This window comes from Spermophilus citellus (genome assembly GCF_964194105.1).
Source record: "Spermophilus citellus genome assembly, chromosome: 2".
In the NCBI taxonomy this organism is placed as follows: Eukaryota; Metazoa; Chordata; class Mammalia; order Rodentia; family Sciuridae; genus Spermophilus; species Spermophilus citellus.
Window position 1 is genome coordinate 158,663,959 of NC_138183.1, and position 25,359 is coordinate 158,689,317.

At 41.4% G+C, this 25,359-nt stretch overlaps 4 protein-coding genes across 11 annotated transcripts in view; 1 reads left to right on the plus strand and 3 right to left on the minus strand.

Annotated features, from left to right (window-relative positions):
• DIXDC1 (DIX domain containing 1) overlaps positions 1-2,873 on the minus strand; it is a gene marked incomplete at its 3' end in the record, with an annotated part of 79,020 nt that extends 76,147 nt beyond the window's left edge. The window contains exons 1-2 of the mRNA XM_081279645.1: positions 2,594-2,873; positions 989-1,079 (exon numbers count right to left, since the gene is read on the minus strand). Coding sequence (XP_081135771.1) covers positions 989-1,045 — 57 coding nt within the window. The 5' untranslated portion in view covers positions 1,046-1,079; positions 2,594-2,873. The remainder of the gene's footprint in view (positions 1-988; positions 1,080-2,593) is intronic.
• A 289-nt stretch (positions 2,874-3,162) lies between these two features.
• Positions 3,163-15,302, minus strand: LOC308631918 (uncharacterized protein C11orf52). Of its 7 annotated transcripts, none has more exons than XM_081263473.1 (6): positions 15,164-15,302; positions 10,632-10,765; positions 6,132-6,230; positions 5,348-5,384; positions 4,293-4,356; positions 3,163-4,061 (listed from the first exon to the last, which is right to left on the minus strand). In XM_081263473.1, the coding sequence occupies exons 2-6, from the start codon at positions 10,717-10,719 to the stop codon at positions 3,813-3,815; spliced, it is 537 nt and encodes a 178-aa protein (XP_081119599.1). In that variant the 5' UTR covers positions 10,720-10,765; positions 15,164-15,302; the 3' UTR covers positions 3,163-3,812. The 7 variants fall into 7 exon arrangements, with proteins under 7 accessions (XP_081119599.1, XP_081119597.1, XP_081119598.1 ...); XM_081263471.1 differs by having other exon boundaries at positions 10,632-10,754; positions 15,164-15,300; XM_081263472.1 differs by having other exon boundaries at positions 10,632-10,815; positions 15,164-15,252.
• Positions 15,040-16,371, minus strand: HSPB2 (heat shock protein family B (small) member 2). Of its 2 annotated transcripts, none has more exons than XM_081263463.1 (2): positions 16,182-16,371; positions 15,040-15,693 (listed from the first exon to the last, which is right to left on the minus strand). In XM_081263463.1, the coding sequence occupies exons 1-2, from the start codon at positions 16,252-16,254 to the stop codon at positions 15,239-15,241; spliced, it is 528 nt and encodes a 175-aa protein (XP_081119589.1). In that variant the 5' UTR covers positions 16,255-16,371; the 3' UTR covers positions 15,040-15,238. The 2 variants fall into 2 exon arrangements, with proteins under 2 accessions (XP_081119589.1, XP_081119588.1); XM_081263462.1 differs by having other exon boundaries at positions 16,161-16,367.
• An 888-nt stretch (positions 16,372-17,259) lies between these two features.
• Positions 17,260-20,582, plus strand: CRYAB (crystallin alpha B). Its single transcript, XM_081263515.1, has 3 exons — positions 17,260-17,588; positions 18,666-18,788; positions 20,240-20,582. Exons 1-3 carry the CDS (start codon positions 17,388-17,390, stop codon positions 20,441-20,443), a joined length of 528 nt encoding a protein of 175 aa, XP_081119641.1. The 5' UTR covers positions 17,260-17,387; the 3' UTR covers positions 20,444-20,582.
• The last annotated feature ends 4,777 nt before the right edge of the window (positions 20,583-25,359 follow it).

Below are 25,359 nucleotides of genomic sequence, written 5' to 3' on the forward strand. Positions count from 1 at the left end.
TAAACAAATAAAGTAAAGATCCATTGACAATTAAAAAAAAAAAACTTAAAAAGAAACATGGAGTGATCTGGGCATGGTGGTACACACCAGTAATCCCAGTAGCCTGGGACAGCTGAAGCAGGAGGATTGCCATGTTCAAAGCCAGCTTTATCAAATTAACAAGGCCTTAAAGCTACTTATCCAGGCCCTGTCTCAAAAATAAAAAAAGAAGCACTGGGGCTGGGGCTCAGTGGTTAAGCACCTTTAGGTTCAATCCCTGGTACAAAAAAAAAAAAAAAAAAGTAAAAAAAGAAAAAAAGAAAAAGAAAGAAATATGGGGTGAAAAAAAAGCAAAGTCAAAAAGCTGGCACATAAACTGGGTGTGGTAGTACATGCCTATGATCCCAGCTATTTGGGAGGCTGAGGCAGGAAGATCATAAGATAGAGGCCAGCTTCTACAACTTGGCAAGACCCTGTCTCAAAATAAAAACGGCTGAGGATGCAGCTTAATAAGAACTATTCTGGGTTCAACTCCAATACCAGAAGAAAAAAAAATTTAAACTTGTACATAATATGATCTAATGTAGAACATTTATAAAGAAAAAAAGATTAGACAAATATATTCCAAAATATGAACAATGTTTACTTATGGATGGACAACTTGTATCCTGGTGTTTTTTTTTAACTTCTTTTTGATATTTATCAAATATTTTGTAATTAATATATGTTATTTCTAAGTCAAACTTTATGTCTTTTAAACAATGCATATGTTCTTATTAACTGCTAGAGTTTTTCAACTTTTGTCTGACTTTATTAATTTCAGAAAAAGATAATGAATCAAGGCTTATGTGAGCTAGAATTTCCATAAGGAGAAACAAGAAAAGAAGGCAAACATAAAAATTCTGTTCCAGGATATAAGTTCTAGTGGAGAAATCCCCCTAGATATAGAAGTATCCTGAAATTCCAGTAATGTCATCACATTCCTCTCAATAGTGCACCACAGACTTACATAGGGCTTTGCTGGCACCAAGGAGTTACCGAATCTCATAATCACTTGAGTTCCCATCTTCAGAGTCCCCAGAAGGCCAAATCAGAGCCACCTTAAAATAGGAAAAGAAAGAAATGGGCAAATATGCAGGAAGAGAAAGAAATTCCACAAGCTAAAACAACTAGTTGGATCAGGCCCTGTCCCCCAAACCTATCTTAAGCATCTTGAAATACCAAAGTAATTAGTAGGTTAGTAGGAAATCTAGCCTAAGGTCTTTTTTTTTTTTTTTTTTTAAGAGAGAGTGGGAGAGGGAGGGAGGGAGGGAGAGAGAGAGAGAGAGAGAGAGAATTTTAATATTTATTTTTTAGTTATCGGCGGACACAACATCTTTGTTTGTATGTGGTGCTGAGGATCGAACCCAGGCCGCACGCATGCCGGGCGAGCTATGCCAATGGCATTTCAAATTCCAGTTACTTAAGATTTCATAGTAATAAAGAGCAATGTCTCCTATCCATTTCCCTCATTCATTCACTTATCAGCCAAGGGCCATAATGTATATTCTGAAGATAATTAGGAGAAATATTGGAAGCTTTGCTTCTTGGCATTTATTCTTTAATTCCCAGAATTCATCCTTAACTCCAAAACGTATATTCTAATGTAGAAATGTGTATACAGCACTTTAAGCTTACAGAGTATACCTTGGAATTAGGGGTAATTTTTTTTACCCCCAGGCTAACATATAGAAAATAGGGTAGGCATAAAGAAAAATGAAATAAATCATTTCATTTTCAAGTTCATGGAACTTGACATCATTATTTTAAGTGAAATAAGCCAAACTCAGAACCTCAAGGGTTGAATGTTTTCTCACACATGTGGAACCTAGAGGGGGAAAAGGAAAACAAAGGTGGGGAGTGATAGAATAAAAAGCAAAGGGAGATCGTGAAACAGAGAAAAGGGACCATGGGGTTGTGAGGTAGTGTTGGGGAGGGATATTAGCCAAATTATATTGTTGTATTGGGTGCATGTACTGATATGTAACAACAAATACCACCATTATGTATAACTAAAACGCACCAGTAAAAAAGAAAGAAAATAGGGTAGGGAGTTGCTCCAACAATTAGTGGCGGCAGCCCCCTGATCCACATTGTATAAATCTACTTGCACTACCTAGGTCTGCACCAAAGCACAAGGAGAACAAGCCAGTAAAATAATAATGGTGATGATGATAGTGGCAGCCAACATTCGAGTACGTATTATACACTGTTGCTAGTCCTTTAAATTCTCACAAGCACTCTCTGAGGTTGATACTATTCTTACCAACTTTTTTTGTGCTGGGATTTCATTTTCACTACTCTTACCCACCTTCAGAGATTAATTCCTCTTAGGGACCAACAGAGGGTCAGCGACATTTGGGTAGGAAGGTGTGCAGGCTGAGAAGGGGAAGCGCGATACCCCTCGTCTCTAAACTCTTGAAGTCTAAAACAGAAACTGCACACTAAGAATCTCCAGGGCTCAGAGAGGAATCCATCTCATTCTTCTCTTCCCACCGTCTCCCCCTCGCTCGACCCGATCTGGACGTTCATTCGTGGTAATATTTTCCAGTTACCAGTCACTTTTAGCACCTACCTTTCAAAGTACCGGTTTGTCTGGTTCAGCATCTCGGTCCCCAGCCATTCTGGACTCGGCCTGCGCTTTCTCTGGCGTCGCCGCTGCGTTACCGCTGCCATGGTAACACGGAGGCGTCCCCGCAGCTCCGCCCTCCTGCAGCTCGTGCTGGCCCGGTCCGGCCCTGATTCCACGCCCCCGACTTCCGGACCCCGCCTCCAGCCGGCCCGAGCCCGCCCCTGCTAGATAGCGCTCCGGACGCCGGGGACCCGGACTCTACCACCTGCCAACCCAGACTCCGCCCCCACCGTCCCGTACCCGCCTCCCAACCCATCAGACCACCACCCCCCGCAGGCCTTGCTCAGGCTGTCCCCCTGGCCACGCCCCCTGCGGGTCTGGACCCTTGTCCTGCCGGCACCGCCCAGGGCCTTCCTTCTACCAATGAGAGTCCTCCCACTGTTCAGCCAAACCACGCCCGAGTCCCGCCCTGCGCAGGCAGAGAATGGGGTCGCTCAGGTGCTAGTACTGGTTGAATTTTATGCTGGGCGGGGACCCGCTTCAAAACCCCGCCCCAGAAAACGGATCAGGCCTGTTCCTCACGCTGTTTATTGATTTAGCGGCTCCACGGAGCAATAGCTACCAGTTCAGCCAAGAAGAGTTTCCGGGTTTCTCCACGCTGTTTGGTGACTTGAAGTTCCCGTGGCCAGTGGTTGGAGAAAGCTTCTTCCGTGCCTCAGCGCACGCCCCCATTTATCTCCCTAGGTGTGGGACCCTTGATCCCGCCGCCACTGAGAGAAGTGCCCAAGCCAGCCCTGGAGGCTGTATGCAAAAGCTCAGAATGGTTTTCCAGAGCACCCCCTCTTCAACTTTGGAGTTTAAGGTGTATAAAAGTGATACCATTAAATAAAACTTAACGCAATCAGCTCATCGTGAGCCTGTTTTTTTCCGCACTAGCCGGAGCAATGTTAGGAGTCAAGGGCCTAGCTTCCTGCACAGTCCACTTAACCATTTTTTTTGTGGAACTCTTTCACCCATAACTAACCTACTCATAACTCCAAGCTAACAATGGCAAATAAGAAGCCTAGGAGAGAGGCTGGAGACATCCATAATTCCAAAGGGCTCTGGAGCTCTTTAAGATTAAAATGTGGCTAACATCCCTGGGCCACTCATTCCCCAAAGCAGTGGATTCTCCCCACAGGAGTAGTGGTAAAAAGATGGAAACTGTTCTTGCTCCGGAGGCTCACACCAGAGTCCCATTCTTGCTGTCATATCGAGGTGTGGCCTGGGGGAAGCAAAGGGTAGCATACTCTGTAGCATTTTCTAAATACCAGTGTTTCACTTCACTGGCAGAGCGTGTTTGGGTAAGACTGTTCACTTGAATGTCTGCATAATGTAAGTTGCTCTCCTCCAACTTGAGGTCTTGATTCCTCTTTTGAGATTTAGGCTGCTGTAACACCTGCTCATACATGTGTCCTCTTATTTCATGGTCCTGCAAGGAATTAGCAGAATTAAAGATGATGCTTGGCTTGGTTTTGCCCCCTCACCACCAGTGCAGAGCAAACTAGACTGAGGTCCCTTTACTTTGCTCCTTAGGGACAATGGAAGCTAAGCAGAACCAGCAAATTCTACAGATGACTGAGATGTGTTTGTCCCAGGGTAAAAAAGATAAGTACTGGGATCCCATGTCTGAGTAGTCCCAAGAGGCGATGCCTGTTATTACCTTTGTGCAATTCTGCTGCAGCTGTTGTTGCTGCTTCTTCAATGTGCGTCTTGCTTGGCTCCCTGCAGGGAAGAAATCCAACTTAACTCCATTCTCTGTTTCTTCTGAGACCGCCCTTTTCCATCATTAGTTAACTACTGTGGGGGGCTTCTACCCTTCCTGTCTCCATTCCCAATTCTTTCACTTCTGTTGTTCCTACATCTGAACTCCTTCGCAGGGTATACCATCTGGCTTTTTCACAATCTGGTCATAATATCTTCCATCCTCATTTTCCCCAGCCCCTGACATAGTTTCATAAATATATGTTGAGACTCTGTGCCACGTTTTAGGGATAGAAGCATGAGGAGGCGGTTTCTACTGCTTCAGGGAGCTTAGAGACTACTGGGACAGACAAATTAGTAAACAGACTGACTACTATGTGGTAGTTTAGTGCTCAGTCACATCAGTGGGCCACTTTCAATCAAGTCTCTCTCTTTCTCCTTTCTGTATCTTTCACATGAGTGAGTATCTATTACAGCACAAATAGATAATATTATCATTATTTGTTTACATGAGTCTACCTCTCAAACTTGATTTTCAGCTCTTCCAGGGCTGAGACCACGTGCCCTTCTTGTGCTTCTCTGCCTCCACCTCACAGAGTGGCTCACATTCAATATAAATGCTCCGTGATATTTACTAAATGAATGAAAGAATGGGTGCCCCAACCTGCCACTCTGAGATAATATAAAAGAAATAAGATCCACAGACTCAGGGCTACTCTTGAACCCAGCAAATTAAAGATTCTCTTTGGTGTATTATCTTCCTTTTTTTGCATCCAAGGCCACTTGTCTTTTTTACCCTTATGCCCTTTCCTTTATTATTTTTTTATTATAATTATTATTTTTTTAGTGTGTGTGTGTGGTGCTGGGGATTGAACCCAGGGCCATATGCATGTGAGGCAAACATTCTACCAACTGAGCTATATCCCCAGCCCCACCCCTTATGCCCTTTCCTAAGATATCATTTGTCTTGTCTCCTCTAATTTGCTCTACCCAGGGCTTTCCCTCAAAGTTACCTTTTTTCTTTTTCTTCTGGAAAGTTGATGGGCAGCTCCTGTGATAGGAAAAACAGATCACCTATGTGCAAGAGCTCTGACCTCCCTTCTTTCATTACTTGTTCTGTGGTCTCTGTAACATTCCCTAAAAATTCATCCTGAGCCAGGTTCAGCCTGAAAGCATTTCTCAAGGGTACCTCTCCCAGATGGATGGTTCTGGAAGGTAGAGTGGTACAACTGACATAACCAAACCCAAAATACAGCTTTAAGCAACCAGCACTACATGCCAGGGATGTTGCTGGCTTGAGGGCTATTCTGGGACTGTCTAACAAGCTAATCCCAGCAGAGGGTAAGGGAAACCTGCCAAATAATGGGATATTCCTGGATCCAGAGACCCTCTTGCTTCTTCTTCTGTACTATTTTTTTTTTTCAGGGTCTTTACCAACTTGAGACTTTCATTCTAGGAGTCATAAAAGCTGTCAGAGCTAATTAGTTAGGACCCCTCAAAGTCCTTTTCCAATAAGTGACCTCCCTACTGGCTTCCCTGTCCTTGCTTTTAATTAACAGAAAGCGAAAGATGTTTAACCTTTAATGTCATTTGGAGTACTTTGTCTTCAGCACAGGGAGCACTGAATTTGGTGAGTGACTCAGCTAGCTTGCCCTCACTGCAGGACAGACTTCTAATATTAATTTCTGAGTCCCTAGGGTCCCCAGAGCAGCCAGTGGGTCTATGTAGTTGTCAACGGTTTGATACCCAAAGAAAAAACCCTTGTCTGAGGAAATAGGCTGAATAGTTTTGGACTTACTCGGATGCTTTTTCTTGCTAGTACATTTCCAAATCTCACCACAGCCGACCCTATTTGTCTGTCTGATTTCTCCTCTCCCCAGGGAGTTTCCTTCTTTTGCTAATTGAAAAGAAAGAGAGGAGACAGACTTCTAAATTATGTTGACTGTACTATTGTAGAAAAAAATCAGGATTTTTCCTTATACTTTTGATAGAGGTCTGGGTTTTGGTGTGATTTTTGGTTTTGATGCCTACTGAGTTGAGAGCAGTTACACTTCATCCAAATGCTACAAGTAAGTGGTTCAGCAGAAAAAACAACTTCTCTCTTTCAACTTCCTCCTCTACCGCTTCAGTTTTTGTTTTGTGTTACAACTGCCCACTAATAGTCTTATCCTAGAAGCCAGAGAATCGCCTAATTCCTTGCCCCTTGTCTTACTGCTTTCCTAGTTATTTCTATTTAAATGGATAGAAAAAACATCAATTCCAAAAGACATGACTAGCCAGGTGCAGTAGCATACACCTGCAATTCTAGCTAATTGGGAGGCTGAGGTGACAAGTTTGAGGGCAGTCTGGGAAACTTAGAGAGACCCCAACTCAAAAAAAAGGGGGGGGCTAGAAGGAAGCTCAGGGGCAGAGTGCCTCTGGGTTTAATCCTCAATACTGCAAAAATAAATAAGTAAACAAACAAAATGACTAGGGCTAACCAATTTTAGTAAACAGAGCCTCTTTCCAAATTGGATATTGCACAGTGCTTGGATACAACCCAGAGTGTTAATAGGTGACAATTTATTTTTACATCAGAGTTCAGGAAACTAAATGGGCACTCACAGTTGTAGTAGGCTCAATCCTTCCAAAATGCAATTGGAAATAAGTATGAAAAGCCTTAAATATAGCAATTCTATATCATAATAAATAATACTCCATGTGCAAATATGGCTACTCTTTGTAGCATTGTTTATAATTTCAAAAAATAGAAAACACCATTAAGTTCAATATTTGGTTACTGACCAAATAAATGGTATATCCAGTCAATGGAAAAAAAATTGGGGGGCTGGGGATGTGGCTGAAGTGGTAGCATGCTCGCTTAGCATGCGTGAGGCACTGGGTTCGATTCTCAGCACCACATAAAAATAAAATAAAGATATTGTGTCCACTTAAAACTAAAAACTAAATATTAAAAAAGTCTACCTTTAACAAAAGAAAAAAAGTTATTTACATAGTTGTAGATGGAAAGCATGACTTTATTTTATTTATTTATGTGGTATTAAGGATCGAACCCAGTGCCTCACACATGCTAGGCAAATGGTCTACCACTGAACTACACCCCAGCCCCAGTCAATGGAAATTCATGTAATCACTTTAAAAAGGATGTCGGGAGAACACTTAATAGCATGAAAATTTTACTTTTTATTAAGTTAATAAAAAGATAAGAAGCTGGGCACAGTGACACATGCCTGTAATTCCAGAACTCCAGCTGTTGAGGCATGATAGTAAACTTGAGGTCAACTTGGGAAACTGAGCAAGACCTGTCTCAAAATAAAAAATAAAAAGGGCTGGGGATGTACCTCAGGGGAGAGTGGGTGCCTTATTGATTTTTATTTATTTTTAAATTGATTTTCATTTTCTTTTTTTTTTTAATTTTTTTTAGTTGTAGTTGGACACAATACCTTTATTTTATTTATTTTTATGTGGTGCTGAGGATCAAACTCAGTGTCTCGCATGTGCTAGGTGAGTGCTCTACCACTGAGCCACAACCCCAGCCCCTCATTTTCTTTTCTTGGTTACTTTCTAAATTTTCTGTAATGAATGTTTATTACTTTTTTTTTTTTTTTTGTACTGGAGATTAAACCCAGGGGTACTTAAACACTGAGCCACATTCCCAGCCCTTTTCTATATTTTATTTAGAGACAGGGTCTCACTGAGTTGCTTAAGGCCTCACTAAATTGCTGAAGCTGGCTTTGAACTTGTGATCCTCCTGCCTCTGCCTCCCTAGCCTCTGGGATTACAGGCATGCACCACCACACTCAGCTTAACTATTACTTTTATAATCTGAAAAAAAACAACAACAAAGAATATTTTAAAATAAAAATCTTTGGGCTGGGGATATAGTTCAGTTGGTAGAGTGCTTGCCTAGCATGTGCAAGGCCCTGGTTCAATCCCCAGCACCACTGTAAGTAAGTAAGTAAATAAATAAGTAAAATAAAAATCTTCACTTGTCATAGTATCATTAAGTCTTTGAAGGTTTATTGAGATAACTAGAAACAGAACCATTTTTATCTGATCCTATTAATATTTTAATAGGAACAAAAATAGATTTGGTTAGAATGTCTGTCAAAGTGTCTCTAGAATGAGTTTTAGACTGACTGGTCAGGTTAGCTGTAAGACTTCAGAAGTTTTTGAACTTCTCTAGTCTTCTATTTGAGCATTAATGAGGATGATATTAGAATCTAAACATCATGGGGCTGGGCACAGTGGTGCACATCTGTAATCCCAGTAACTCAAGAGGCCTAGGCAAGAGAAGATCCCAAGTTAAAGGCCAGCATGAGCAATTTTGTGAGACCCTATCTCAAAATAAAAAATAAAAAAGGCTGGGGTTGTAACTCAGTAGTAGACCCCCCTTGAATTCAATAAAGAATATGGAGGAGGGGCTGGGGATGTGGCTCAAGCAATGGGTCGGGCGGTAGCCTGGTATGCGCGGAGATCCTCAGCACCACATAAAAATAAAATAAAGATGTTGTATCCGAAAACTAAAAAAAAATAAATATTAAAAAAAAAAGAATATGGAGGAGAAGAAGAGAGGGAGGAGAAAGCAGAGGGTAGGGGGAGGAAAGAAAGAATCTAAACATGGGACTATTGTAAGGATTAAATAAAATAGTGAATGTAAGATACTACGCACATTCCTGTCTACAATGAGCATCAATAGCGAAGCTAAGATGACTATCAATAATTACCACCATCAGAAATGAACAAACCAGTAATAAAGAACATAAACACTTGGGAAGATGGGGAGTGAATGAGATGTTATATCCCCTTCTCTAGAAGCTGTTCTGTCTACCAGATGTCCTGTTTTATAGACATCTCACTATTTTAAAGAGTGTTTTTTTGGGGCTGGGATTGTGGCTCAGCGGTAGAGCACTTGTCTAGCATGGGCAGGACCCAGGTTCGATCCTCAGCACCACATGAAAATAAAGGCATTGTGTTGTGTCCATCTACACCTAAAAAATAAATATTTAAAAAAATAGTGTTTTTTATTAAATTAATTTATTTATTTTTAAAATTTATTCTAATTTGCTATATATGTTAAAGAGTGTTTTGTTTGTTTGTTTGTTTTCAGTGATAACAACATTCTGGAAGACACATACTTTTGTTCCCGTTTTATAGATGGGTCAACTAAGGCCTTATAACTTTGGTAACTTATTCAAGAAGGCAAGGATCAAATTTATTTTCTTTTTTTTTTTTTAGTGTCTTCTGCATCTATCACTGTGCCCAGTATATATAGAATGTTCAATAAATATTTATTTAATAAAGGAAAATAAATAATTAGTACGGATAGGACTTGAATCCAATGTACTGACCCTAAGTCCTATTTGCTTTCCAATGTACCTTGCTTGTCTCTTTAAATATAGGGATTTTTTTTTTAATCAACAAGACATCCTTAATATTAGTGCTGACTACAGAATGACAGTGGTCAGTATTAGGTCTTGGAGTTTATGGTGAAAATTCTGCAAAAGAACAGCTACAATACCACAAATAACTTAGTATGAGGTTTTCACATATACTATATCCTTTGCTCTTCAAAACAAAACAGTGATCTAAACAATAAGAGTTATGTTAATCTATATTTTGCACAGAGAAATTAAAGGATTTGCCTAAGATCACATAGCAAATAAGTATGAAAGTTATATTCATATATTCCATGGATATTCTCCTTTCCACTTCCTCCCTTTTAAACAGACATTTTTCTAAAGTTGATCTGCTTGATCTGTGATTACTAGTGGTGGAAGAATGGGTTGTGAAATCAGGCAGGCTTGGGTTGGAACCTTGCTTTACCTGCTTCTGGCCATGTCACAGGGCCAGAAAGTTAACTTCTTACCTCTCTGAGCCTCAGCTTTTGGCTGGCTATATAGTGGGAGGAGGGGTAAGACCACTTACTCATAGAAGTGTTGGGAAAATTAGATGAAACTGTAGAGTGCCTGGCATAGAAAGCTCTCAAATGCTACAACTATTGTTATTACCCGGGGAAGGAGGCATAGGAGAGAAGGGAAAAGGAAGAAAGAGAACAAAGAAAAACAATGCCAATTCACCATGTCCAGCCCTGCTAAGGACACTGGAGTGGGGTATTGCTGTCTTTTCTAAGGTCTCCTGAAAGGAGTAAGTGGGAAGGAGATGCTGCTCTGGTGTGGGGACCAGGAGGTACCAGGCTGAGGAAGGTGGCAGTGGGAGGCACTATCTCCAGCCTCTCTGATTCCCCACATATACCAACAGAGATGATAGATACCCTCTGCCCTTCCACCCTACTCACCAGCTTCCCCTGCAGCAGAGCTGGTTTCCCATGGCGTATGGTCTCCCGGGGAACACAGCTGTTTTCCAACATAAAGAGGCTTGTGCATTTCCTGGTTCCTGGTTTAGCTTTCCGTGGCAGCTCCTAGGGAGTCTCTGTCAGTGTCAGATTTCAACCTAGCAGGTTGGACTTTGGAAGTCACCTGCTGGAATGATTCCCAGGTGACTGTTCCCAGCCAAGAGTAGAACAACATACAGGGCTCCAGGTGACAGCTATCTCACCTTCGGGATTTGAGGTTTCTTTTAGTGAAACCATGAACTTTGAGCTTCCAGCTTCAAATAAAAAAGAAACCTGAGATAGAAAAGGACTCTGCATTTCCTTAGGAAAGTTTTTCCACTAGATCACGCTGCCTTTGAAATATAGCCTCCATAGTAGAGTCTCCCCTATGTTCGCCAAGCACCTCTCAAATTTGAGTTTCATTCCCAAGGTAATTGGTACCAATTGTTTATGATTTCTGTCCAGAATCTGGGTTTGAATACTAGAGTGTCTTGGAAACTGAATTTTAGGAAAATGGATTTCTTTTATATTCTCTCTTGCTATTGGAATTAATGTGGGCAAATCACTTAAGCTTTTAGAGACTAGGTTTTCAGGATTGTAAAGCAGAGGTAATAAATTTATCATCTAATCCGCTTTCTGGTATAGAATCAGATGATTCTATGATTGGAATGGTCTCAGCATTTCTTGACCACTAACTTCCCCATCCCTAGTTTCAGGACTACAAAATCTTCACACAGCTGTGGCTTCTGTCTCTAAGTTAAACTCATTCCCCACTTTCTAGCAACTAGGATGCAGCTAAGCAAATTCCTCTGTTGAAATTATGAGCTCTACAAAAGTATATAAAGCCCACAAATCTTGTTTTCAGTATTTTCACCTCATCTTTATTGTCTTCCTCAGCTCTGGACTCCACAGAGCACCCTGGACTCTGAACTTCTCCCCATCTTCTTAGAAACATGTGGATAAGAATAACAACCTCATAGGATTGTGGTGAAGATTAAATGAGATATATGTATGTAAAACACTAGCTCAAGGCCTGACACATGAGAAGCTCTCAGTAAGTTTTAGCTGTTGTTATTATTATTGCTTCTTGTTCTCCGGTAATTATCTTATATTATTACCTGTGCCCCAATCTTTGCACATGCTCCTGCCCTGCAGACCATTTTGTAGTCTACCATTAACTATGTTCTTTTCATCCTGTTACCTGCTCATCTCCCCCCAGTCAAAAGCTATCAGTAGGGCTGGGATTGTAGCTCAGTGGCAGAGTGCTTGCTTAGCATGTGTGAGACTCTGGGTTCAATCCTCAATATCTCATAAAAGTAAATAAAATAAAGGCATTCTGTTTATCAACAACTAAAAAACAATGACAACAACAAACAAACAAACACTATCAGTAATTTCCTGTTACCTACGTGATAGAATTCCAGCATCTTTTTTTTTTTTTTTTCATATTCTGGGGATTGAACCCGTGGGTGCTCTACAACTGTGATACACCCCCAGTTCTTTTAATTTATTTTGAGACAGGGTCTTGCTGAGTTGTCCAGACTGGTCTTGAATTTATGATCCTCCTGCCTTAGCCTTCCAAGTATCTGGTATTGCAGGAGGATGCCAGGGTGACCGTTTTAGAATTCCAGTTATGGAAGCTTTCCATAATTTGGTCCCTTTCCAACAACCTCTTCTGTAATTTACAGGAAATCACCTAAAGGATTTTTAGATATCCAGAAACTCCATACAGTGCATTTGTGACAGAAAACCTGATGTGTTTTAAGCAATATTAATAGGAATATAGAGTGATAAATAAGGTTATTGATTATTCTACTGAAATCTCTAGTATACTAGTCAATCCATGCTTGGAATAATAATTTTAAGTCTGTATATTGAATTTCAAGTTACACTGTCAAATGGCAGTGTGTTCAAAAAAAATCTGTGTAGTATGTGGTATGGAAAGTGCTATAACGCATAGCTGAAAGAACTAGGCACAATTTCCCAGAAAAGGGATGCATAAAAAAAGCAATATGATTTACATTTAAATATTTGAAGGACTTTCAAGTGAAAGATAATTGCATTTGTTTTCTGGACATAAACAGACCAATGGACAGAAGTTACTCAAATGCAGATTTTGGAACAGAAGGAAGAATTTATAAGTTATGTCCGAAAAGAAAATGGAGTGGTCTACTTGATGAAGTTCTAAGTTCTCTGTCATTCAAATTGCCCCAGAAGCTGGACATGGTGGTATACATCTATAATCCCAGCAACTCCAGGAGGATGGCCAGTTTGAGACTAGCCCAGACAACTTAGGGAGACTGTCACAAAATAAAATAAAAATATAAAGGGCTACGGCTGGGGTTGTGGCTCAGCGGTAGAGCACTCGCCTAATATGTGTGAGGCCCTGGGTTCAATCCTCAGCACCACATAAAAATAAGTAAATAAAATAAAGGTATTGTGTCCAACTATAACTAAAAAATAAATATTTAAAAAATATATAAAGGACTAATGATGTAACTTAGTGGTAGGGTGCTTACCCAATATATGCTTACCTTGCATATTGGGTAAGGGCCTCATGTCTGTCCTGAGGTCAGTAGGAAGGAGAGAGAGCCCTGGTTGAGGGGGGTGAGTGGGGAGTCTGAGTGGGAGATGGATTTCAGTTAAGCCTGAAGTGGGTTCAATCTTCAATAATGAGAAAAGAAAAAGGGAAAAAAAATCCCAGAAGTTGATTAATAACTTTAAATTTTTTCTTTTAAGAAATCCTTTTCTTTAGGCAGAGCTCAAAAGCTGAGAATGTAGCTTGGTGGTAGAGTTCATGCTTTTTTAAAAATATTTTTTTTGTGCATTATAATTATATGTAATAGTGGAGTTCATATGCCTTCATACTTAATGGGCATAAGGCCCTGGGTTCAATCCTCAGTCCCCAAATAAATAAATACCAGAATAATATGAAGGTATTCTGGTTAAAGTCTGAGTAGAATTCTTTTTTTTTTTTTTAATTTTTTTTTAGTTGTAGTTGGACACAATACCTTTTATTTTATTTATTTATTTATACGTGGTGCTAAGGATCGAACCCAGGGCCTCACGCGTGCTAGGCGAGTTCTCTACCGCTGAGTCACAACCCCAGCCCTAGAATTCTTTTTTTATTCTTCTCAACTACATGGTAAGATTTCTGAGTATATAAGAAAGATTTTCATTTTTATAATTCATATTTATAATGTATATCCCCCATAGTGCATTACTCGGAGTTTGATAAATATTTGTTGAGTGAACGAATGGATCGATGGATGAATGAACAGTTGAACATAATATTATTTCTTCTAAGTGCATTTTGATCTTTAATGGAAGACAGTCCTTTAATCAATAATTGAATTCTTTAAGTGAGGATTCTTATCCTGGGGATCCACAATCCTTAAAAGGGGTATGAATGGATCCCCAAAATTGTGTGAAACTATTCAAACAGTATTGTCAAATTTGGGAGCATGTGCTTTTTTCTGGAAGAGTATCTACGGTTTCATCAGATTTTCAAATCAGTCTGTTATCCCCAAAAGTCAAGAAAAATCACTTAAATGGAAGAATTTCAGGTGTCTACCACCATCTGGAAAAAATACACTCTGGGGCAAGGAAATCTTCTAATGTTCCCCAAATCATAGACATGCACAACCTCTTGATTAAAGAGTAGGTATGGGGATAGACCCCCAGGCTTTCCTGAACACACCATCCCCATAGCCTTAAGACCTTACTTACAAGGGACGCTTCCCTGCTAACCACCAACACAGTAAGAGACCTAGATCCCTGCATTTAGTCTTGGATTAGGTGAAGTGATGCAGTAATTCCTTTTTTTGAGACAATGCTTCTTCACATGGGCCTCCCTTGTACAGAGGATGAGGAGGCTGTGGGGTTCAGTGACAACGGTGGAGGCTTTTGTGCCCATGTATGCATACTCAGACCATCAGAATCAGAAACCATTTCAGAGGACAGACCTTAGTATGGAAAAACAAAGCATTCACTCCAGGGCTTTAGGCAACTCTCCCCAGCCAAAAATCATTTTCCCAACCCCTACCCAAAAAGGGCCAGACAGTCTGGAGACCCTTGTTTTTGTGTCTCTAATCACCAGCTCAGACAGTGCCCTCTGGGCTGTTTGGATGGCATATCCCTTTTCCCTCCCAGGATCACTCTCTCTTTTGTTGCATTGTGAGAAAATTATGATTAGGAATTTGATCTGGAGCCAGTGTTAGCTTCCGGCAGTGATCTCAGCATCTAAGTGTGAGCTCAGGGAACTGTGACGTTGAGCACATATAACAGGACCTTTTTGTCTAGCTGGCTATGATCTCCTCCTTCCCACCCATCCCATTTTCCAGGCCACAGAATACTGAGCAGCACAAACGAGGCCCCAAGATTTGGGTTTATTCAGTTCCACCCAGAACTAAACCAAATGCTATAACACGTCCCCAAAAGACCAAACCATACACTGTGGACCATGCACCTTTCCCTTCCCCCAAGGATGCTGCTACCTCTGGGGTGGTGGGCAGCTGCTCAAATCACTTCCGGAGGTAGAAGCGACTTGCTGGGTGCTGGGTCTATGGCAGTCAGGACTCAACTCTGGCTGCTTCCTCCTCTTCCTCTGGATCAGGAGGTGCAGAGAGCAGGGAGATGTAGACCTCATTGACCTCTGTTTCCAAATGACGGCCACCTCGTGGTGCCTCCAGGTTAAGGATGCCATCATGGGAGAGAGCAGCTTTGACTCGCCAGGGGTCAACATCAGCAGGTAGAACATAGGTGCGGCAGAACTCTCGAGACACGAAGCCGTGGCGGTCCAGGCGCTGGGGATGCTTGGCAGACACCTCCAGTAGGTTGTCCACAGTCCTCACGGTCACCTCATCTGGGGTAAAGTGGCTCACATCCAGAAATGCCTGGAACTTGCCCTCACTGAGCCTGAGCTCAGAGGCCCCTGCCCTGCTGCCCTCCCCAGCTTGGGTGGCCCGAGGCCGGACATAGTAGCCATGGTAGAGGGTGGGGGTCAGGATCTCTTCTGGAAGTAGGCCTGAGGGCAGAGAGAGAAGGCAAGAGGCAGGATGAGGGAGGGTAAGGTGGGCACAAGGGTGAAATGAGAGATCCTGAGCTGCAGGAATGGGAAGAGCCGGAGGGGGAGTCAAAAGTAGGGAAGCGGAACCAGGCAGGCAGCTGGGAAGATGTTGAAAGGAAATGAAACTGCAGTGGAGCAGGGAAGCCAAGCCAGGATTTGGTGGGTAGAAGGGACTCAGGGAAGCGCACAAAGAAAGGAAAGATGCAGGTATCAAAGCACTGCAGGGCCCCATGTCTGTCCTGAGGTCAGTAGGGAGGGAAGAGAGTCCTGGTTAAGGGGGGTGAGCGGGGAGTCTGAGTGGGAGATGGCTTGCCCCAGAAGTTCAGTTAAGCCTGAAGTGGGGTGGAAGCCAGTAACTTTGGGAGGTCAGCCCAGAATATCGGGAAGTGGGGGTGGGAGGCACTGGGGTGGCGACCGGCCCATACCTTCGCCAAAGCGCTGCTCACCCAGGCGGCTGGGGTTGGCAAATTCGTACTCGGCGGTGGCCGGGTGGGCATGTGGCACTGAGCGGCCCGACATGGCGGCAGTCGCTGCAGCAGTCCTGCTCTGTGGTGCGGCCCCAACAGGCGCAACGCGACCCCTCCAGCTGCCCGGAGAGCTAGAGCTCAGTTGGAGGCGGAGGCGGGGTCTACACCACCCAAAATAGTGCGGAGCCTCTGCGGGGAGGGCAGGGAGCAGGGGCCCCGAGTGCAGTGATGAGGGTGTGACCAACGCCGCCTGACCCAGACCCCCAGTCCCCTCCTCTGCACACGCTTCAGCTGTCGCAGGGGGCCTGAGAGGACAGCTGGGAGTCCTGACCCTGGAGTGAGCTGGGGAGGGGAGCTGGTGCTAGCTGAGACCCTCACCTAGCTGAGGGGCCTAGCTGAGACCCTCACCAACAGTTTGCACATTTCCACATCACCTTATCTCCTCAGGCTTAAGCAACATGCATGATGCTTAATAAACACTCTGGATTTAATGTTATGCCAGCCCCACAGCATAAAAGTTATGAGAAACTTTACTGCCCTTTTTTGGGAGCACTGCCCAGATTGTCAGGGTCTTCTCCTGAAACCAGGTCAACCCAGGGCACCCAGTATATGCTTGCTATAAGGCTGTTGACTTATTTGCTGGAAAAGTAGCAAAGTACTTTTGTGTTTTGCACTTGCTACTGACATATTGGCATTCACTGCTCTCCCCCAGGGACCCACAAAGAGTTAATGTCCCTGGGGCCCAGCCTAGGAAGATTCCAGTCCCTGCCCAGGCCCAAGATAGTTGCTGGCTCAATTCCCCTGGCATGCAGTACTGGAAGGGAGGAGGAGGGGCCGGCCAGCGCCTGCTTGGGATTCCTGACTCTGTCCAGATCTAGAGAACAGAGGATGGGGGTGGGTGCCACTGGGTGTGGACAGAAATCCAGTGAAACAAGACCATGACAAGTCACTGGCCAGCTCAGACGTGTTTGTGTTTCTCTTTTCTTAGCTCAGTGAGTACCGGGTATGTGTCACACTGCCAAATCCCCGATCACAAGTCTCCATGAACTGGCGGTGAGCTGGGATAATAAAACCCCTGACATCACCATTCCAGAAGCTTCACAAGACTGCATATATAAGGGGCTGGCTGTAGCTGCAGCTGAAGGAGCTGACTAGCCAGCTGACCCCTGCATTCACTTAGCAGCCATGGACATCGCCATTCACCACCCCTGGATCCGGCGCCCCTTCTTTCCTTTCCACTCTCCCAGCCGCCTCTTTGACCAGTTCTTCGGAGAGCACCTGTTGGAGTCTGACCTCTTCTCAACATCCACTTCCCTGAGCCCCTTCTACCTTCGGCCACCCTCCTTCTTGCGGGCACCCAGCTGGATTGACACTGGACTCTCAGAGGTGAGTCTCCCCTTTGCCAGGAAAGGAGCCCTTCCTGGAATCTCCTGAATATTCTCTATTTTTCTTTTTTTCCCCCTGCCTAAGCCATTTAGGCACATGTGTCCAGAATTGAAAAAAAGTGGGGTTAGTAATGCTTCCTTCCCCCAGGCACCTGTTTCTATTTGATGCTCCTCTGTATCCTATTTATTACATTAAAAAAAAAATACACAGTGAAGATCATCCTCTGTTCCCTTTTAAGCAGGATAACCTTTTTGGTTTGATTTATAATGATCTATAAGGAAAAAGCTGTCTTCAAACTCCTTTGTTCATCTCTGCTAATATCTCATACTCCTAGCAGATTTTATTATGAAGTTCTAGAGCCCAGGGAGACCTATCTCATCCTGAGCTCTTCATCCCCACTGAGTAGAGCTGGAGATAACAGTTAATTGTTTTCTTTCATTCTGTTCTCTCTTTATGATTTTCCAGGTGCCTTAGGGCTGTGGCAGGGCAGTGGCCTGGAGCCAACCCTTACATGGAAATAACCAGGGTCCAGTCTTAGGACCCCCTTTTATCCTAAGAGGGTGGGAAAATGTGGTGAACAGAGGCTATCATAGATAAGCTCTGGTTTAAAAATATTTAAGTGTGAGTAAACAGCAGCTGAGTGGGCAAGGGCTTTGAAAGGACAGGCAGGATCCACAGAACATTCCAGATTAGTGGGTGGGAAATTTGGCAGAGAACTGAGCAAAAAGAAGGGGCCTTTGTCTCATAGACAAATGACAAAGCCAGGCACTGGGTCAGCAAGGCAGCAGAAGCCAGGCCCACATCCATCCTTGTGACTGGTCTCCTGGGTGGTTAGTATTCTTTCCTGTGTACCTAAATAAAGTTTGGGCCTGTGGCCAAGAAGTAGGCCTTGGGTACCACTGTGGTGGCTACCCTGAGCCAGAGAGCCATGTTTATTCAAAAGTTATTTTTAATACACAAGAGGAAGATGAAATACCTAGATAGAAAGCAAGTCTGCAGAATGATGAGACTGCACCAGTGTAATCAACATTCTTGCCATCTTTTCTCTTCCCTACTCACTTCCCTTGCTGTTTCTAGATGCGTATGGAGAAGGACAGGTTCTCTGTCAACCTGGATGTGAAGCACTTCTCCCCAGAGGAACTCAAGGTCAAGGTGCTGGGAGATGTGATTGAGGTGCATGGCAAGCATGAAGAGCGCCAGGTATGGAGTTTTTTTCCTTATGCTCATTCAGGTACTGCCATCAGCCTCTGAGACTAGAAAACTAAATTAGGGATAAACTTGTTTTGTTTGCCCAGAGAAATGGCCTTTGTTGTTCTGATTGCTTTGGATAGGATGTTCACTTTCCATTTAAGCCAGGGGTTTGCAACCTTGGCTGCATTAGGATCATGAGAATTTTTTTAAATTCCAAGGTTCAGGCATACCCCAGACTAATTAAATCAGAATTTTTAGGGGGTGTAATTCAGGAATCAGCATTTCTTGAAGTTCCCTGGGTAATTTTAATCTATAGCCAAGACTGAGAACCATTGCCTTAGGCATAGTATTGTCTTGACACTTGGCTGCTTTACATAATTACATAAACTACATTCACCCTGAAGCACTGGAGTTTGTGACTTTTCTTTTAGATGTTCAGGAATTCATTTCTCTTAAGCCCATCTGAATGTTAAACTACTTGGTTTGCCTACTTTTCAAAGCTTATCAGCACCTAATCTCTTGTAGGTGGATGAGGAAATCAGTTAATCGAAAGTTTATTTAGATAGATGTTTGAGATTCAGCAGGCATAAAGTTTACAGTCAACTGTTTGATTTTTCTATTTTATCACTGGAGATTGAACCCAGGGGGTAATCTACCACTGAGGTAGTCTCCAGGTCTTTAATTTTTTTTTTTTTTTTAAATTTGAGACAATGTCTTGCTAAATTGTCCAGGCTGGCTGGCCTTGAACTTGTAATCCTCCTGCCTCAGTCTCCCTACTAGCTGAGATTGTAGGCATGTGCCACCATGCCTGTTTAGGGTCAATAACTCTTGCAGGGGGATTCTGAAACATGCAATGGTTTTCCATGACTTTCTGAAAATTTAAAAATTGCTTCTGAGCAATTAATGATAACTCAGAACCTTTTCAAAATTTGTATAATTTAATGTCCTCAGGCTGTTTCAGTTTTGCTCATGTGATTTCAGACCGGGTCAGTCTCCATGGAGTTGTTTTTTTGTTGTTGTTGTTGTTGTTTTTAAGCAGCAGTCCTGTATATCTGGAACATTCCTGAAGAGTCTGGACAATTTCTGGGTTTCCTCAGGGACTCAGATTCTCAATGTCAGAATGAGATTCCAAATCTTGTAGGTCTAGCCAACATTATCTAAACCTTTGTAAAATACCCCTAAACATAACAGTGCTTCAGTGTTATAAAGAACTAGTTTGAGGCTGTTGCAGGTTTCTCAACAAGCTCTGGTTTAAAAATATTTAAGTGTGAGTAAATACTTGTAGGAGTGACCCTCTAGGCAACCTTATCCTAGCCACAAACCTGAAAAGTTGTTATTATTCTCTCATGTTGTTATGGCTTTTGGTCTCCCCTAAGGGGAATGAGATATCTGAGTTTTGGTCAAGTGATATTATTTCTTCTTTTTACTTCTTTGCTTCTTTCTTTCTTCTCATGGATTAGGATGAACACGGTTTCATCTCCAGGGAGTTCCACAGGAAATACCGAATCCCAGCTGATGTGGATCCTCTCACTATTACTTCATCCCTGTCATCTGATGGAGTCCTCACTGTGAATGGACCAAGGAAACAGGCCTCTGGCCCTGAGCGTACCATTCCCATCACTCGTGAAGAGAAGCCTGCTGTCACTGCAGCTCCCAAGAAGTAGATGCCCTTCCTAATCGCATTTTTTAAAATAAGAAAGTTTCCCTACCAGTGAATGAAAATCTTGTGACTACTGCTGAAGCTTATTAATGCTAAGGGCAGGCCCAAATTTTTAAGCTAATAAAATATCATTCAGCAACAGATAGCAGTTTTGTTCTGAATATTTTATATGGTTTTAAATAAACACACAAATACAGCAGATTCATTTTAATCATCATATGATTTGGGGGGTTCCAAGTATTTAAGAGTCAGAATGACTGGTTTCCACCACTTAACTAATGACAAAAATTTAGGCAAGTCACTTTATTTTCTCAGTCTTCAGGCCTTCCACTTATAAGATGGGTACTGATTTGCATAGTAAAGAGTAAATTAAGGAGAAAAATTATGTGAAGGGCTCAGTGGTAGAGCACTTGTCTAGCATATGCGAGACCCTGGGTTGGATCCTCAGCACTACGTAAAAATAAAATAAAATAAAATAAAAGGTATTGTGTCCAAATACATCTAAAATAAATAAATAAATAAATAAATAAATAAATAAATAAATAAAGTGAAGCCCCTGAGAAAACTGGAGGAATATCAGCTCTTCTCTCTTTCCTCTTTGAGATTGTAGCTCTCAATTTCAATGAATGAACTCTGGCTAACAACACACAAAAGACCTAGTGCATTTCTGAAATTAATTACATCAATTAGGTGACCCTAATGTTATTTGATATTTTTCTACTGGTAAGCGGTGTCTTTAGCTGATTCAACACCCAACAAGCCATCAAGTATGGTCTAAATTATCAAGCAAAAGCCTAAAGTAAGGCTGCAAAATATTCAGTGATTTACCACAAAAGGTTAAATTTTAGAATTACAATTAATTACTGATATATATGTATTTCTATTGTTTAGCTTAAACAAAGAAATTCTACTCTATCAAAAAATAGAAATAAAACACTTCTCCTGCCCCCAAATACACCCACAAACCTCTTCATTTCACTTTTGTGAATCTAAACAAGACTTCTGATTCACTTCTGATTTTGAAAAATAGCCCTGCTATAGGTTATCTGGAATAAATGTTTAGTAAGACCACTCTTATTTTTTACCACCTTCAGCTGATTTCCATTTTTTTAACACACACACACACACACACACACACACACACACACACATTTATTTATTTATTTTAGTTGTATATGGACACAATACCTTTATTTTATTTTTATGTGGAAGTGAGGATTGAATCCATTACCTCGTGCATGCCAGCGCTCTACCACTGAGCCCCAGCCCCAGCTCCTACGTTTAACTTTTTGAGGAACCGCCAACTGTTTTCACAATAGCTGCATCATTTTATATTTCCATTAACTGTGTATGAGGATTCCAATTCCTCCATTTCCACATAAATATTTTTTATTTTCTGTCTTTTTGATTATAGACATCTTTTATGTATCTGACAAATTCTTTCTTTCTTTCTTTTTTCTTTTTTCTTTTTTTTTTTTTTTTTTTTTTTTTTTTTTTTTTTTTGTGTGTGTGCTGGGATTGAATCCAGGGCCCTATGTATGGTAAGCATGCATTCTAACACTGAGTTAGAATGTAACACCTCCATCCCCTTTGACTGAATTATTAACATTATACAGAACTTAGCAATATGCAGAGGGGAGATATATATAGGAAGAAAGAACAGCATGAAGTGCTCAGGCATTTAGGTTTGGCTGGAGCACTGGATATATGAGGTGGTATATGGGAAATTTGGCAAGAAAGAAAGAGATTCTGCTAATTAGTTTGGTATTTATTTTGAAGGCTAAAAAAGCCAATGAAGGAGCTTAGCAAAGTGAATGCCATAATCAACTTAAAATTTTAAAACTTCTACTCTAGGGGCAATATAGTGATGGATCAGTAGGGACCAAAATGGAAAATAGAGACATTGACCAAAATGGTATTGCAAAAAAACAGATATGAAGATATTGACACCAAAACAGATATGAAGACCAATGGAACAGAATAGAAGACACAGAGACAAACCCAAATGCAGTTATCTCATACTAGACAAAGTATGAGATAAACATAAACATACATTGGAGAAAAGATAGCCTTTCAACAAATGGTGCTGGGAAAACTGGAAATTCAACCCCTATTTCTCACCCTGTACAAAATTCAAAGTGAATCAAAGACCTAGGCATTAGACCAGAAACCCTGCACCTGCTAGAAGAAAACAGACCCAAGACTCTATCACATTGGCTTAGGAACTGACTTCCTTAACAAGACTTCTAAAGCACAAGAAGTAAAATCAAGAATCGATAAATGGGATGGTATCAAACTAAAAAGCTTCTTAACAGCAAAAGAAACAATCAAGAACATGAAGAGAGAGCCTACAGGATGGGAGAAAAATCTTTGCTACCTAAACCTCAGATAGAACATTAATCTCCAGGATACATAAAGAGTTCAAAAAACTTAACACACACAAAAAAACAAACAAACAAACAAATAAACAAAAATAACACAATCAATAAATGGGCAATGGAACTGAACAGACACTTTACAGAAGAATAAATACAAATGGTCAACAAATTTATGAAAAAACATTCAACACCTCTAGCAATTAGAGAAAAACAAATGAAAACTATACTGAGATTTTATCTTACTCCAGTCAGAATGGCAACAATCAAGAATACAAGTAACAATAAATATTGGCAAAGATGTGGGGGGAAAGATACAATCATACATTGCTGGTCCGACTGCAAATTGGTGCAACCATTTGGGAAAGCAGTTGGATGTGGGAGACCAACCTTGCATGTGACTGAGTCACTCCCCAGCTGGGTGATTGAGGCAGTCATGCAGCAGCCGTGCCACTAGACTGCCCCGCCCTTCTTGGGTCTTCGTGCATGGGTGTGCCTTCCTACATCCCCATGAGTGGAGCTATGCTTACCTGTTCCTTTATAATATTACCCCTTGTCCTGTTTGGGATACAATGTTCCATGGAAACACCTTTTGTGTGTCCCCTTATTTTACTGTGCCCTTTGGTATGGCCTGCCTAGATGTCAGTCAACCTCCTGAAAGCAGGCATCATTAAGCTAGACTCAGCCCCTTGAAACCTGACCCTTTGCCTCATTTGAATAGCTTCTCCTCAATAAAAGGGGTCAGAATGTGCGGGCTTCTCTCTTTATCTCTCTCTCTCTCTCTCTCTCTTCCTGCGGTCCCTTAAGGTCAGAGGAGCCATCACAGCAACCCCAAAGGAAAAGGTATTTCTGTCTCTTGTGTGGTTATTTCACACAGCCCAGTTAGCCCAGTTCCCCTGGAGTGACCCCTGAGTGTTTTAGTCGCGAGAGTTGGCGATTCCTCAGAAAACTTGAAATGGAACCACCATTTGACCCAGTTATTCCATTCCTTGGAATATACCCAAAAGACTGAAAGTCAGCATATAAGAGTGATGTAGCCATATCAATGTTTATAGCAACTCACTAACCTAGGTGCTCTTCAACAGATGAATGGTTAAAAAAAATGTGGTATATATACACAATGAAACATTACTCAGCCACAAAAACAATGACTTTATGACATTTGCTGCTAAATGGATGGATCTGGAGACTACTATTGTGCTAGGTCAAATAAGCCAATCCCACAAAACCAAAGGTTGAATGTTCTCTCCAATATGTGGATGCTAACACACAACAAGGTGGGGTAGAAGGGGAAAAACAGAAGTTCACTGGATTAGACAAAGGGAAATGAAGGGAAAGAAGGGGGACAGGAATAGGAAAGACAGTGGAATGAATCTAACATAACTTTCCTATGTACATATATGAATATACCACAGTGAATCTCCACACCATGTACCACAAGATTGAGATTCTAATTAGAATAAGAGATACTCCATGTTTGTGTAAATATGTCAAAATATACTCTACTGTTAGGTATAACTAAAAAAAAACAATTTAAAAAAATTAGAAATGAAGTAAATACAATTAAAAATTGAAAGCAAACAAACAAACAAACAAAAAACACCCAAAATGGTGTTGCAGCAGACTGGGTGAGAAATAATGGGAAACTTAAAAAGAACAAAAGCAACAGAGATATAACAAATGGAATCAAGAAGAAATATGGAAACAGAATTTACAAGACATGTATCTATTTGGCTGAGGAGGATGAGAAAGGAGAAGATAAAATAATTCTTTAATTTCTATTTTTGATAACTGTGTGAGCTTGTTATATAACATTTAATATTAAAAATAAGAAAGAGTGGTTAAGATACATAAAAGAGAGCTATGAAATTCACCAAGATACAGGGGCTGGGGATGTGGCTCAAGTGGTAGCGCATTCGCCTAGCATGCGTGAGGCACTGGGTTCGATTCTCAGCACCACATAAAAATAAAATAAAGATATTGTGTCCATTTAAAACTAAAAAATAAATATATAAAAAAGAAATTCACCAAGATACAGAATACACTAAAGAAAAAATTTTCAAGATACAAGATTATGGCTGAGCATGGCAGTGAATACCTGTAATCTTAGCAGCTTTGGAGGCTGAGTCAGGAATATTGAAAAGTTCAAAGCCAGCCTCAGCAAAAGCAAGGTGCTAAGCAACTCAGTGAGATACTGTCTCTAAAATAAAATACAAAAGGGCTGGGTATGTGGCTCAGTGGTTGAGTACCCCTGGGTTCATTCCCCATTCAAAAAAAAAAAAAACAACCCAAGATTATGAATATAATTTATATTGTGTTGACTTTGTGGGGTCTTTAAATTTTAAATGGAAAGGCTGGGGTTATAACTCAGTTGGTAGAGTGCTTGCCTTGCATGCACAAAGATCTGGGTTCAATCCTAAACACCAGAAAAAAAAAAATCCCAATGGAGAACTTCAGTAAGTAGTTGGATATTTAAATTCAGTGTTGTAGAGAGATATTGGGATAGAAGTTCAGGTTAAGAATTGTAATCATAAAAGTGGGAGTG